We start from the raw sequence: 15927 nt of genomic DNA, 5'->3' as shown, positions 1-15927 counted from the left end.
CATCATTTAGTGAATGGAGGCTTTGTGTCACCGGCAGTGGGTAACTGAGGCTGCTTGTCATCGGTGTGAGTGGGCCTGTGATGGTGTTGGATGTGTTCAGAAAGATGGTTTCTGAAGCCTGGATACTTCTCATCCTGGTGCTACAAATGCAGTGGTGGAAGAAGTATTCAGATCCCTTACTTAAGTAAAAGTACTAATACCACAATGTGAGATTACTCCACTACAAGTAAAAGTCCTGCATTCAAAACTTACTGAAGTAGAAGTACAAAAGTATCAGCATCAAAATGTACTTAAAGTATCAAAAGTAAAAGTACTCGTCATGCAGAACAGCCACACTTTGAACGGTTGTCAAATTAAGGCTATATCAAATATATTATAAGATTATTATTATTGATGCAATTTAAGCCAGGGCTCATTTTAACCACTAAATATACTGTTATGGGGTTTAATTTGATTAAAATGTCTCGTCACCTTAAATTGATCATGCTTCTTATGTTAAATCTTGACCTGAAAAGTAACTAAAGCTGTCGGCTAAATGTAGTGGAGTAAAAGTACAATATTTGCCTCAAAATGTGGATTAGAAGTATAAAGTCACATAAAATGGAATACTCAAGTAAAGTACAAGTACCTCAAAATTATACTTAAGTACAGTACTTGAGTAAATGTACTTAGTTACATTCCACCACTGTACAAATGTTGTAATGAATGCTGTGTGTCCTGGGCCGAACTGAAAACCAACCCAGGAAGGAGGATGAGTACTTGGGTCTGTAGAAGCAGAAAGAGGGGGGAGAGAAAGTGATTCTGGGTCTGTTGCAACGACACTAAAAAGAGAGAGCTTGCCCCCCTGCCAGCTCAACACACAGAGACGTCTTTGTGATACTAATCCAACCTGGTCTCACAGGAATCCGTGAAATAGCCACGGATTTGCTTAACTCAAAATCCGTTGAATAGCCACGGAATCACTCAAATTTCCGTGAGACTGACACGGATTTCGCTACAATGCAAGTTAATGACAGTCATATCCCGTGGCTATTCCAACATACAAAGTGATTATGTACATTCACTGAGTGAATATTTAGAAAATAAAACATAAATTTCTCGCTAGAAATGTGATCAAAATCCATTTTTATGCAGAAACTAAGTTAAAATATTGATGTTTTCACTAAAAATGAGAGAACTGTCCGCCATGTTTTTTGTTCTGACCGCCGGGACCTTGAAAGTCACGTGACTTGGAACAAACCAATAGGAAAAAATATCCATGGAATAGCCACGGGATATGACTGTCATTAACTTGCATTGTAGCGAAATCCGTGTCAGTTTCACGGAAATTTGAGTGATTCCGTGGCTATTTCACGGATTCCTGTGAGACCAGGTTAAAAAAAAGACACAAAATGACAAAAAAAAGACACAAATGACCCAAAAAAGAAACAAAATGACCAAAAAAAAGACACAAAATGACAAAAAAAAGACACAAAATGACCAAAAATTACATAAAATTAAGCAAAAAAGGACTCAAAGTGTCCCAAAAAAGACACAAAATGACCAAAAAAAAGACACAAAATGACCAAAAAAAAGACACAAAATGACTAAAAAAGTATCGATATCGAGTTGAAAATTTTAGCATCATGACAACCCTAGTAGCAACAGATTTTTAAAAGTCAAAATATTGATTTTTTCACTAAAAATGAGAGTCACGTGACTTGGAACAAACCAATAGGAAAAAATATTAACTTGCATTGTAGCGAAATCCGTGTCAGTTTCACGGAAATTTGAGTGATTCCGTGGCTATTCCACGGATTTTGAGTTAAGCAAATCCGTGGCTATTTCACGGATTCCTGTGAGACCAGGTTCTACTAATCAGTCCTCGTTGCTGCTCCAACACCATGGAAGCAGTCCTTCATGTAGGATACATCAGCTCACTAACAATATTCCAATAATGTATTTGTAATATTTGAACTGAATGTTTTCAGCATATTGTTTGATGTTCTCTGCTGGGTAGTTGTTCTCCATGTGAGACAGTTGTTGAAATCAATTATGCACGTTGTCATTTTATTGGCACATAAAGCTGTATTAATATTGTGCTCAGTGGCAATTGATTGATCTTGTGCAGCAGCTCTCTGTCCCCTGGTTATGAAGCATTGTTGCTGTGACTGTCAGACAGCAGAATTAACGAGGAGAAAGTAGTTTGGTGGTGTCCCATCTGGATAAATTAACGTCCTGCCTGCTTGTTATTATGAATAATTTGATAAGTAACACTGTTCACTGAGTTAAAGAATATTGGTCCCTCAGAGCAACATGAAAGTAATTTCCCTAATATTGTCAGAAGACTACAAACAGGTGCATCATTTTGTCATCGTTACTCAGTCAGTCAGTTATTTACAGAGTCCTGAAGTACACACCCATAAATCCTCTTTATTTATGGATCAGCTCTGATCACATAGCCACATAGCCTGTTTAGTTCTGATAGCTTATGGATATATTTCATGTTATAAAAAACATGTCCAATGAGTAAAAATAAAGTCCCGCTGGACAAAACATTTAATGTTTTAAATACAGATTTTTCTGACAATTAGGGCTGGGCGATATGGCCAAAAACTCAAATTCGGACACAGGTATTTTCAAATGTGGTAACAATATGTATCACCATATAGCATGATTTCTGGAAGTACAATAGGTAAATAGTCTATATTAAATAACCATGTGATAAATCCTTTTATTGTTTGTTGTTATACACCATGTTAGCAAAAGAGCGTCTCTATGGTTTGCTCAAGCTTCGCTCCCATGTGCAAGGAGCAGGACGTAATGACATCAAAATGACATTCATTTTGCCACAACACAGCATATATATAAAGTGAATACATAATCATATCTATACAATACAAACGGGTTAGGGGTGGTGTAGTGCAGCTATTCTCAACCTTAGGGTCCCGACCCCGATTGGGGTCGCGAGATGATTTCTGGTGGTCGCCAAGTCATTTTGGAAGTCAGCTCTGTCTCCACTGTGTTAAAGTGTTCATGTGTTTTAGTCTTTTTGGTCATTTTGTGTCTTTTTTTGGTCAATCTGTTTCTTTCTTTGGTCATTTTGTGTCTTTTTTTGGTCATTTTGTGTCTTTTTTTTGGTCAATTTGTTTCTTTCTTTGGTCATTTTGTGTCTTTTGGTCATTTTGTGTCTTTTTTGGTCATTTTGTGTCTATTTTTGGTCATTTTGTGTCTTTTTTTGATCATTTTGTGTCTTTTTTTGGTAATTTTGTATCTTTTTTTGGTAATTTTGTGTGTTTTTTGGGTCAATTTGTTTCTTTCTTTGGTCATTTTGTGTCTTTTTTTGTCATTTCGTGTGAGATTCTGTTCAGTGAGCGGGGGTCGCGGACAACATGTATTTTAAATTGGGGGTCGCGACTCAAAAAGGTTGAGAACTGGTGTAGTGGTTAGCACTCTTGCTCTTGCCTCAGAGCAAGAGGGTCGGCGGTTCGACTCCAGCCTGCAGCTCTTCTGTGTGGAGTTTGCATATTCTCTCCGTGTCAGCTTTGGTTTTCTCCGGGTCCTCCGGTTTCCTCCCACAGTCCAAAAACATGCGGCTAAGGATATTGGATGGATATATACAATAGACATATTTTTATAGTTTTGACAATGTACAGTATATCGTCATCTAGGGATGGCGTTTCCAGACTGTTGGTTGTTCCACTACTTTGATCCAAATATCTCAGCAACCATTAAATAGTTTATATATTTCAGTCTGGACTGAAGTGTGTTTCTTTTATGGTACATGTGATTTTGCTTCTATATTTTTATGGTCCTCTTTGTTTTTCTGTTGTGACTTTTATCCCTGTTCCTTTTTATTTATTGCCTTTGAGTGGTCACTAAGACAAGAAAAGTGCTATATAAATGAAGTCTATTTTCCGTTTCAGTGCCCAGGTACAGTATGATGGAGCTGTTAGCTCCTGTAGACTCTTAACTTTGTTCAGCGCAGTACAAATGCTGCTCACAACTCTTATCCAAAACTTTAGAAAATATATTTGTTTTTATGGTAAAGACATATTGGCTGATATGTCCTATCTAAACTTTTAAATATTGGCATGGGACTCAGAAATGATATCAGTTAGGTACGAGAATATATTTTTTGTTCATTCTTACTGTTTCTGTGTATGATTTATGAGCAGTACCGCCCCTAGGATGAATAAAAACGATGTTTATTCTGCTTTCTAGCAGCTGCAACAACATGACCTGATAACTGTAAAATCTGAAGTCAATTGAAAAGTTTTTGCCCAGAAGCAGCACAACATCGTGCCCTGCTTCTCTGAAAACAGCTTGACCATGAAAAATGAGATTGCACTCTTGTTTTTCACTGCTGCTCACAAATGTTCACCTCCCTCTGGGCTTGAAATATTAATGGATGAGTTTTATTCTGGAGTCAGGAAGGTGACCTTCATGCATGTGCGTCTGCAGAGAGACTTATATTCCACTTTCTATTTTTATATAAGGGCGTATAAATCTGATGCTGTTTTTATATTTTATTATGTTTCAGGTGGAAGTAGGTGGAAGTCTAAAGGAGGAGACTTAACCTGCCCGGTGATAATAATACATTGTGTTCCTGGAGATAAGGTGGCAATGAATTAATAGAAGCAGCAGCCTAGTTACATAAATTATTCGTGATTAGCTTTAAGTAAGATTACAAAGTTTCTACCTCAGGATTCACTCAGGTAGAAGTTGGAAACAAAAGATTATCCCAGAAAAAAGGGTGAAAATTACCCTGAAACTTTTACCAGAACTAAAAAAAATCAATTATTGTGTTATTGATATTCAGTTCAGTCCTGTTTTCTCTATGTTGTGTTGTTGTGTTGTTGTATACTTTAACCAATAAGAACCCATGGTGACACCCGTGTAACAAACATGTTAAATCTTCAATTTTTTGTTACTAGGCTAAGTTTAAACCCATTTAACAATTCTAATCCATTAATAGGGTGTCCTGTATTGCATTTCACTTGTTTTGACCATATTTCCTGAGCAAATTAAAGTCACAATTTTGATAAACAAAAGGACACATGGTTATTTGTATTTATTTATTATCGATTTATTATTATTATGCTACTTAAAAACAAATCTAAAAAATAATTTGTTGTTAAACGGAACTAATGTCACAATTTTGATAGATGTTGTGGAGATGCAGAGAAAAAGGCAAATTTGTGTCTAGTTTTTTTTAAATTTAAAATACGAAATATTATACACATAAATATTATAAACATAAATACTATAAACGCCCAATGTAATGTTTATGTCACATCACAGATCTTTGACATTTAGGGATAGTGTTTTTGAAAACACATCAGAAATGGTGGTATATCCCCCATAACTTTCCTTTAAGGATAACTGGGTCTGGGTTCTTATGGGTTAAATCCAATCCAATCCAATCCACTTTATTTATATAGCACAATTTTAGCAAACACAAGGTTTCCAAAGTGCTGCACAAACAATAAATACATAACACAATACAAAGAGATGTAGTAAACAATAGATCAGTAAGATGCAATAAGGTAAAATAAATTTAAAATGGGATAAAATAAAATGTAAAATGTACTGCCCGCACAAAATAAAATATGCATGAATACAATAAAACCAAAAAATCATAAAATCAACATAAAATCAACACTCTACATGGACACAGATCACCTGGAAATCCAGCCAACTCTCTGCCTTTATGCCCGTCTGGCAGCAGATCATGAGTGACACCTTATATGACAGCGAACACAGCCCCAGACGTTGCTGTTACAGCCCTCCCGTTCCCTGTGCTCCTCCCTCTCTCTTATAAAAGTGCTGGATGTGTGTGAATATGATGAGTGTTGACAGCACTCCTGGTCCCACTAGCTCCGTCAGCCCTGGGCTGGGCTAATGTTTGTTGGCAGGGTGGGGTCAGGTGGCGTGAAGGGACAGTGTTTGGTGGAATGCTCCTCAAAGCACAAGGACAGTGCCAAAGACTCAGGCTTGTTTATTTCAACAAGATAATAATGTTCTGTTGGAGGAGCTTTATTCACTACGATGGTGATGCATATGATGACTTGATTTTCAATGATGTGACGTTATCCTGCACTGCAAAAAAAGAAAAGTTGGGTGAACTCAAAATTTCAAGGCAACAAACTTCGATAAAATTTTAAGCTGGACAATTAAACTAAATATTTTAAGTTTTGTTTTTGAGTTTGCTCAACTCTGAATTTCTCTGGCACGATTGTAACGCCGCTATGAAATGTCAGCTAATGTTGCGACCACAATTTTGAGTTAGCATTGACACGATAATGGCTACTCTTGTAGCTGTAACAAGCAGCGCCGCTAGCATCAGTTAGCCGCTAGCATCAGTTAGCCACTAGCATCAGTTAGCCACTAGCATCAGTTAGCCACTAGCATCAGTTGGCCGCTAGCATCAGTTAGCAGCTAGCATCAGTTAGCCGCTAGCATCAGTTAGCCGCTAGCTTTCGCTAATGACCGAATTTCACAACAAAGAAATAAGAGTTAGCAGAACTATTGTCCCTTGTTGTGAACCCCAACTTAAAGATATAAGTAACAACAACTCACAAAGTTGTTTTTGAGCAGACAACTGGCTTCCTTTGTTGTGCTAACTTACATTATTGCCCTAAATGTCAGTAATTTATATTTCCAAGTTTTACCAACTTAAATCACTGTTTTAGGCCAAAAAATACAAGTTGGCTTTTTTGCAGTGTGTACACTGTAAAACTCAACTTGTTGTTTCAACTTAAATATTTGAGTGTCTATGCTGCAAAATAATTTTATGTTAAGACAACAAAGACAATCGAGTTAACTCAATTGAAACTTGCTATTTGACTCAATATTCTAGGTTAAAATGACTTTTTGCACAAATCTTTGTTGTATTGAAAAAGAAAAATTAGTTATGGTAACAAACATGCAGCATTGGGTTTATAGGAAGCCTTGTTGCTATTGAAAATGTTTGGAAAATGTATAAAAATGTTTGGAAAATGCATAAATGTGTTTGGAAAATGTATGAAAAGTGGAAAAAATATTTCCAAATATTTATATATGCTTTTTAATGCGCTCTATTTTGCATTCTTAACATATCTTTAATTTTTTTTTTTTCATTTTTAATAGAGCCCAACAGATATGGGATTTTTAAGACCGATGCCGATACTGATTTTAAATGAAAATTCACCAATAACTCATTTTTTGAGCCAGAATGAAAATAGACTTTTTTTTTTTGGGTGGATTGTGCACCGATTTTTCACCACTATGCAAATGTGCCAAGAGAGTTACTTTCCCAGACATAAAACTTTATTAAATAAAATAATATTTAACATTACATTGTCAGCCAATAAAAAATAACTGATAAATAAAGAATAAATCGGAATAAAATAAATAGCTAAATCAAAATTAGTGTTGAGTTTCAACCAATCGCTGACCTTTCAAGAAAATCAATAGCTAACACCATTTCTAAATCATGGCAAGAAGCCTTTTCTGCATTACATATTGTGTATTAAAAAAGTTGTCATAATAGCACATATCGGACAATATATGCACCGATACCAATAGGTCTTTGATAGGCCAGTATCGGCTGATAATATCTGACAACCGATATATCTGTCGGGCCCTAATATTTAATCCCCAGTACAGTGACTTTTTAAGTATGCTTTCAATCTACTGATTTGAGTTCATTGACTGTAAATGAAATGTTCCATTATTTCCCACCATTTTTTAAGATCGTATCATAAATTCCTAGATTATTCTCAGCTGTTTGTTTTAGGTTTCAGCTGATTGCAGTTTATGAGGGAAATTAAAGGTGCGCTGTGGAGTTTTCTTGTACACAAAATGTTTACATTCAGTGTCGCTGAGGTCAAACGAAAGTACTGGATGCACTTGCTTCCACCTAAAATATGTGAAATGCAGATTGTTTTATCCTTGCCTTTGTTGGCATCAACTGTCAATCAGCGGAATCACATCAAGACGCAAAGTAACGATGACGAGCTCGTAAAAACAATGAGGTGCCACTGATAACAAACTCTAAAAGTACCTTTAAATGGCAGAGATAAGATTTTTTGACTTTGAGTTTTAGGTTCACAGTGATTGATTTTCTACCTTTTTAATCTGCAAGATGATTTTTACAGCCCACTGAAGCAAAGAGAAACTGGAGCATGAAAAGTCAATATAGAAATCTATGGTATGCTTTTGAAAAACATATGAAATGTGTGCTTAGGTTAAAATAGATTAAAACCAGCCACCTTTAAACGACCTTTCTTTCATCATGTCCTTAGCATGAGATTGGAAAAGCACTCGTACCATGAAGCATTCAATCTTCTCTTCCCTTCTTCTATCAAAGTGAAAATCAACATCGAAATGAACAGTGGAATTTCTCATGCATATACATCATGTCCTCAGAAATGGAAACATAAATAAACCAGACAGCCCAGAGGACGAAATGTGATGTTAGTGGCGGGTCATCTCTGGGCCGCTCATGTTTTCAGAGCAGAAACAACTGAAGCCAAAGTTTCACTTTATTCCACTCACGAAAACAACAGCAACAAGATCCTTTGTAACTCATCTTTTAATGTTTCAACAGGCGCTGGGGAGTCCGGGAAGAGCACCATCGTAAAGCAGATGAAGTAAGTTACAAAAGCAATCTTCAATCTTTCTTTACTTTTAATATTTTCTATTTAACCCAATTGTTGACTCTCCATGTTAAAAGTGAGTGTTCCCATTTTGAAACTTGACAAGTAAACAATTATATTGTTGGAAGCTAGCAAAACCTGAACAAATCTGGCAAAAGGCTTGGATTATAATAAAGATTAACCTTTAGAGACCCACAGACAAAGACCATTTTTAGATGTTTTCTAGGGAAAGTTAACTGTCAGTATACCTAGGAGAGACACCTCTTCTGAATGCCCTAGGTCTGTAGTTTGAGATCTCATTTTATACAGTGAGATCTGGTCTCATTACAATAAAAAGGTACTTTAAGGACAAACATCATCACACATGAATACAGTTTGGCTCATTGAATCCACAAGAGTCTTATCTTTACAGTGATACCCAATTTATGCAATTCCACAAGTGTTAAGTGACCCCAATATGCAGAAATATTAAAATAAATCATTTTCAAAGAACATATTTACATGCAAAAAACTGCAACATTTTTGCCCCAAACTGAATAGGTTTAGCTTCTGTTCTCTCTGTAAAGGGAAGAGTTCTTGGTACCCATAGAACCAATTTTTTTTTTTAATCTATCTTGAGGTCAAAGGTCAAGGGACTTCTGTGAAAATGTAGCCTTAAAGAGATAGTTTGGATTCAGACATGCAGACCATCATCTACTGCAGGAAATACATTGACTGTGGGTAACTACCTCATGCAACCCCACTTTAAAAAAATCCAAACTATCCCTTTAATTGGCAGCGTTACTTCACGCCCCTTTCCAACAAAATATCAGGATGTGATTGGTGCCAACAGATTCATCTGGTCATCTAGTTTTATATGATACCAATATCTCTACTAGTTTTAAATCAGAGTCTGCTACGGCTTTTTAGAGTCAGTAGTGTCGGCTGTAGATGATTTTTTAAATCCTGATGTTTTTTGCAAGACGGCTAATAAGCAGAGCTGCAAACAAGAGCATACTTTACCACACTTACTAATCTCTGCTCCCTGTTTAAGTTGCCATATCTCACTGATCTTATCTTTGGCTCAGACACTGACCATATGAAATCAGAAGTAGCTCAATAGTTTGCAGTTGCCAAGTCATTGTAAGAAAACATTTCACCTCCTCCTGTTTGGTGCCCAGGGAGCTCTACTATTTGTTACTGTCTTTTATTGCTCATAGCAGCAGACCAGTGTAACGGGTTTGTGAATTCAGAAGATATTGTAATGCCTGTGCACCAATCGGACACACACACACACACACACACACACACACACACACACACACACACACAGAGGACCCTAAATGGCTTAATTATTCACATTCCTCTGGGCTAGCCAGGCATTGAATCCATTTTTTATGAGCTTGGAGCAGGAACAGACTGTCGCTTTTTGAAGCCAGGTTATTAACACGTACAGGCGTACAGATAAATCAGCCTGCAAGACAGAAACATTTTCCTATTATGTAACATTACACATTGATGTGTCCTGTGTAAACATCACATTACAGGAGAAGAAGTCAGGAAAGCACAATGGTTTTCATAAAACAGCTTAAAATGTAGACAACTATTTTGTAGCTAAATTACTAATGTCCATTATCATTTGCATCAACATACTTTTAAAAGCAGATGGACGTTTTTACTTTAGAATTAATGTGGGATCATCATTTCCTCTCTCTGCACTTCCCTCTGCAGCCTGAAGAAGTCTGCATGAGTGCTTCCAATGATGGGATGCACAGACACTTTCAGGTTCTGAGTAATAATATTGTAAGAGGTAAACTCAGGATACTGCATCAGCTGGATGCTGCAGAGTCGAGGCAGCTTCACTGTGTGTTAACCGCACTGCTACGCATCATCCTACACAGCAAGCTGACAGGATCATTTCCATGCAGAGTTCTTGGTAGACTCGGTAGCAAAAGACTAGACAGCTGCTTTCCAGCTTCAGAATGTTTCAAATCAAATCAATTTTATTTATATAGCCCAAAATCACAAATCACAGATTTGCCTCAAAGGGCTTCACAGACTGTACATGGTACGACATCCTCTGTCCTTAGACCCTCACATCGGCCAGGGAAAAACTCCTTAAAAAAACCCTTTTAGCAGGGGAAAAAGAAGAAGAAACCTCAGGGAGAGACAGAGGAGGGATCCATCCCATTTCACCTTTCAACCACCCATTGTTCATATGTGTATGATTTTATGTGCAACTTAAAGGTTGATGTATTAAGGGAGACATATATTGAGGAATACAAATATTCTCACTGATAATCAGTTGTAAGTAGGGTTGCAATGGGGTGGAAAATGTCTGGAAAATGTCCGGTTAATTCCCCAAAACTTTCCATGGGAAGTTAAGCTGGGAAATTTTGTAAATATTCCATATTGGAAACTTTCTATGGGAATTATGATAATTTATGGGAATTCATGGGAATTAATTAGAAATTGTGGGTAATTTAAATGAAATGCATCATATCCAAACATAAATGTAAAGGTTTGGTTTTGTTATAAGCAGACATCCATGCAAAATAATACAATTGGAAAACATTTCAACAGATTTATTTGCAAGTAGAACTTTATCAAGTTTTAATTATTTTATTGAACTATCGATTCTTTCATTGAACAACAAAAACATGACTGTTGAGTCAAATAAATCCCACACATTCAAAAATTAAGTAAATGACCCCCCCCCCCTCCAAAATCCCACAAAATTCCCATTCAAAATGTTGAATAAAAAGAGCCTGCAATAAGAAATGTGCTATGTGCATGTGATTAAATCATTAAATCTGGTTGATTTAGTCAAGATTATGCTAAAATATATTTTCCCCAACTATATCTAAGTTCCCTCAATTTTGTAAATTCCTGATTTGGTCCCATAAATTCCTGTTAATTACCATAGAAAGTTTCCAACTTTGAAAATTCCCAGAATTTTTCAACCCTAGTTGTAAGTGACTGCTTTATTTGAATATGGCTACCCACTTTTCAGCATAATTTCCAGTTTAAAGCTTCTTTCACCAGTGATTTTTTTCTATGAAGGGTACATTTAATGCTCATTTTCAGGCCCATACATGTATTTGGTTTTTACTCGAACATGTTTACATTATTTAATGTTAAATAAATATGTATTTCTATTCACCCTCTGTCTAAGATGCTCCATCGTAGTCTCCATTTCGTCTCTATAAGCCCCCCCTCCCAAAGGAAAAGCCCAGTCTGTTCTGATTTGTCAGCATTAACGGGCATCTGTGCTCCTGTCGTCTCTGTACCATCCGTCATTGCAGATGATGATCTATAAGAACCCAGCACAAACTGAAGCTTGAGCAGAGAGTTTGGAAAAACAGTTTGAAATGGAGCATTTAGGACTGTCGGAAAACTTTTTTTTGCTACTTTTACAAACAATTACTGCATGATTTGTAGCTTTGACCACATTTAACATGGACATCTGATATCGTAACTGTATATACATGACATAAAATGAGGACAAGCCTTATAGGTGTCCTTTGTGTGTTCATTACTATGAGCAGTGTGTAGTTATTTGATCCATTGTCTGACTGGGGATTTCCACCGGGCGCGTTACAGCAGCAGCACGTCAGCTAAGCGAGCCGGTCGTATACACGCGAGATAACGAGATCACGCGATAATCCTGACCATACGGGAGACCGCAAGATCCCGTGATAAACTCTAAACTCTATTTATACAGTCTATGGATAAACTGTGTGTATAAAGTAAACAACAACAACAAAAACCAACTTACTTTGCTTCTCTGAGGTGAAAGATATGTTGATCTGACCATCTATCCTTATAAAAACAATATGTTATGTCATAAATGATTGTATGATGTTCCACTTCAACAATTAGTCTCTTGTCGTCCGTGTCGCCGATCCTCTGAGACCCTTTGATTGATTGATTGCTGATCTGGTGCCCCGGTCATAACATAATGTTGATGTGAAGTAGTTTTAGGCTGCATGAACTGCGTATTGTGTTTTATTTTGAAAGGGGCGGAAGTGTTTTACGCTGATTCTGAGTCGGACTTCCTGTCTGGTGCGATCTGCTCTGTTGAGATTCACGCGATTTGGCAGCGTCTCGGGGAAAAACAGAAGTCCTACCTAATGCTCGCGTAGAGACGCTGACGTGACGCTGCTGTAACGTTACGCTACGCGCCCGGTGGAAATGCTCTCATTGATTAGAGTGTTACCTATTTGCAACGGCGTACGCGACGCTGATGTGACGCTGCAGTAACGCGCCCGGTGGAAATCAGGCCTAACCCTCAGCTGTATGGAGGGTTTTTGTGAACTTTTCCTATCTTGTATATTTTGATAAATGTTGCACATTGTTTCTTTCTTAGGATCATCCATGAAGATGGCTACTCAGAAGACGAGTGCAAGCAGTACAGAGCAGTGGTTTATAGCAATACCATCCAGTCTATCATGGCCATTGTTAAAGCCATGGCCAGTCTCAAGATAGACTACAGCGACCCTGGCAGAGTGGTAAGACAAACACTCAATAACACTATGTATTTGTTATAGCATGACATTTCTGTATATATCTACTAGATGTTACCTCAGCATTCATTATTTCTTATCTTTCAATTGTTGTACATTTGATGATATAAGCCTGGGTGGACCACAAGAAAGAAAGAGACTCATTTCATGCACAGGAGCAGTGGAAAATCAGTTTTCTACAGAGTGAGAGCAGAAAGCTGACCAGCATAAAAAAAAAAATCAATATTGTGTGAGAATACAGAATTTAGTTTGGCTTACTAACTGCGCACGGATGATGATCTCCCTCAGGCCATGACAAAACAAAGCCTGTTCGTACAACACACTCTGTCCCTTCATTTTTTCCTCCGTCTCAAAATAATAATGGAAGAAAAACTGAGTTGCATGCACTGCCCATTATCTCTGAAACTCCCTCACTTATCCATATTCCAGTACAGCCCAGTGAACAGAGATTGTTTCAAGGCTGTGATGCTTCTGGGAAAACAGGTTTGTTTCTCAAATCATGACTGCTCTCGGCAATTCTTGTTCAGTCAATAACACCAGTAAGCTTTGCCAAACCAAACGCTGGATCATGTGATTTCCAACATTCACCTGTTCACAGCAGCTCCTTTTTTCAGCTGTCGGTACAAGAAACTAGAACACAGTGTAATGTTTCTCTGATCCGTCTTTGTAACCTGCAGGGAAATGGTCCTTGTCTTACAGACTTCACCTCCTCCATCTTTGATCTGCTCTCTTCTTAAAGTTGTAATAGACAGAGAAAGAAGAGGCGGCAAGTGTGCTTAAGCTTCAGCGGCACTGAGGGCTGTTTTGGGGATTGGATTTATTCAAAAGTGCTGGCAACACACATTTTATCAGCACATTTATTTTTCCGGTCGCCCTCTGCAGCTGACACAAATGTATTCGTTTTGAAGGCTACCACCTGTAAAAGGGAGACCTTGCAGGTGGCCAAGACTTGTCTGGTTTTTGCTTTCACAACAACTATGATTCATCATTTTATGTCTACTTTGCATGTGTGTTTCTTCTTTTGGCTGGACCAACATAACATCCCCAACCTCAGTTGACTGCTAAATCCCAATCATAAGTCAACAGTTCTAATTCTGCAAATCCCTGAATGTATAAAGAGAACTGAATACAATGTTGGAGTCAGTTAACGGACCAAGTTAATTAATAAAAAATTAGTTATTTGCTCGGATTTTCAAAAAAATGTATTCGTTGATTTACAGTCTCTTTGACAGCAGTGTTTCCATTAAAGTCAAAGTGAATTTTGAAGCAAAATTTTGAAATGTTGCATTTAAAAAAAATGCAAATTAGGGACATTTCGGATTCATTTTAGGGACATCAATTGGTTTAGAGTGAATAAACATACTTTGGCCAGAATATGGCAGTGAAATTTGTTGCTGTTGGCGAATCCGTCAGTAAATAGTAGAAGCAGTAGAGATTGCACAAGAGAGAAAAAACAACAACAAATGTAATTGTTTTTTAGTCAGCTCGTATTGACAGTACGGAGCCCCAGACATGACATGGTAAAAAAAATAAAATAAATTGTGGCAACAATATAGCTATAACGTGCGCACGAAATATTAATTCGTGGCCACAAAATACTAATTTGTGGCCACAAAATACTAATTTGTGGGAACGAAATAAGTATAACGTGCGCACGAAATACTAATTTGTGGCTACGAAGTAGGTATAATGTGTGCACAAAATACTAATTAATAATAGGACAGCTGGACAGCTGGGTACACAAATCGAGCGCACCTTCTCTAGTCTAGGAACTGATCTAGTAGTGCACCCCTCTGGTCTACTTGAAAAGTGTCATGATGTTGGTCCAGGGCTGCAGCTCCTGCAGACACAAATGAGTTTACGGCTACACATTAGCGCAACAAAACCAAGTGTAGTAACAGCATGAGGATAACACGTCTGTAAGTCGGGTGAGACGTCAGCAGATAGGCTACCCGTTGTAACAAAGTATCAAACATAGGCCTAATTAAATTGCCTAAATGCGGGATAACAAGATATTGAACAGAATAAGAAAAGACACTCACCTTAAGGACATCACGTAGGCTATTGCAGTTCCTAGAGTAGAGAAGGTGCGCTCGATTTGCGGTTAGGGTTATGTTAAATGGTAAATGTTCGCTACATCAGAATTTATTCAGAAAAATCGTTTCCATCTCCCATTTAGTGCATCAACTATGTTTTGAAAAAGACATCCATCCATGTTTCCATCAAGCTTTTCTCATGCAATTCTTCAAAATGTTTACAGAAATTAATTGATGGAAACAAATTTAAGTCTATGTGAAAAATACTTCTTGGGCTTCCTGGCATCACGTTATAGACAAGAGGTTGTAATTCCACAATTTGGTCCCTACAAAACTACGACTCTCCCTGCTGGCTCCGGCAAATCATGCCAGTCAAGTTTTGGATTACTTTGGAAGAGTAGGAAGTGTTATATATTTAATAAAAAGTGTTTCTGTTTGCTTTAACATAAGATGCAAATGTCGTCATATCCAGCTAAGCAGCTTCAGTCATAACAAAGTGTTTTTCTTTGCCACAAAGCAGTTTATCAGTAACAAACTACATTAGTTATGCTCAGTAAACACTCACTCGTTTCTCTAATGTGAGGATTTTCAGCTCTTCTTTTACTTTTATTTATAACACATATCATATCTTCCAGATTTTGGGGGGATTTTTTTCACATTTTAATGGTAAATGGTAAATGGACCTGCACTTATATAGCGCTTTTCTAGTCGCTTTGCGACCACTCAAAGCTCTTTACACTACAGACAGCGCTCATTCACCCTTTC

At 37.3% G+C, this 15927-nt stretch overlaps 1 protein-coding gene across 1 annotated transcript in view; it reads left to right on the top strand.

The window, feature by feature from the left end:
- LOC131963187 (guanine nucleotide-binding protein G(i) subunit alpha-2) overlaps positions 1–15927 on the top strand; it is a 78962-nt gene that overhangs the window by 41637 nt on the left and 21398 nt on the right. Inside the window, exons 2-3 of the mRNA XM_059328342.1 lie at positions 8573–8615; positions 12970–13111. Of these exons, the coding sequence (XP_059184325.1) occupies positions 8573–8615; positions 12970–13111 (185 nt within the window). The remainder of the gene's footprint in view (positions 1–8572; positions 8616–12969; positions 13112–15927) is intronic.

Source organism: Centropristis striata, chromosome 3 (assembly GCF_030273125.1).
Source record: "Centropristis striata isolate RG_2023a ecotype Rhode Island chromosome 3, C.striata_1.0, whole genome shotgun sequence".
NCBI lineage: Eukaryota > Metazoa > Chordata > Actinopteri > Perciformes > Serranidae > Centropristis > Centropristis striata.
Note: the sequence above shows the minus strand (reverse complement) of the source record. Positions and strands in the feature narration are given on the sequence as shown.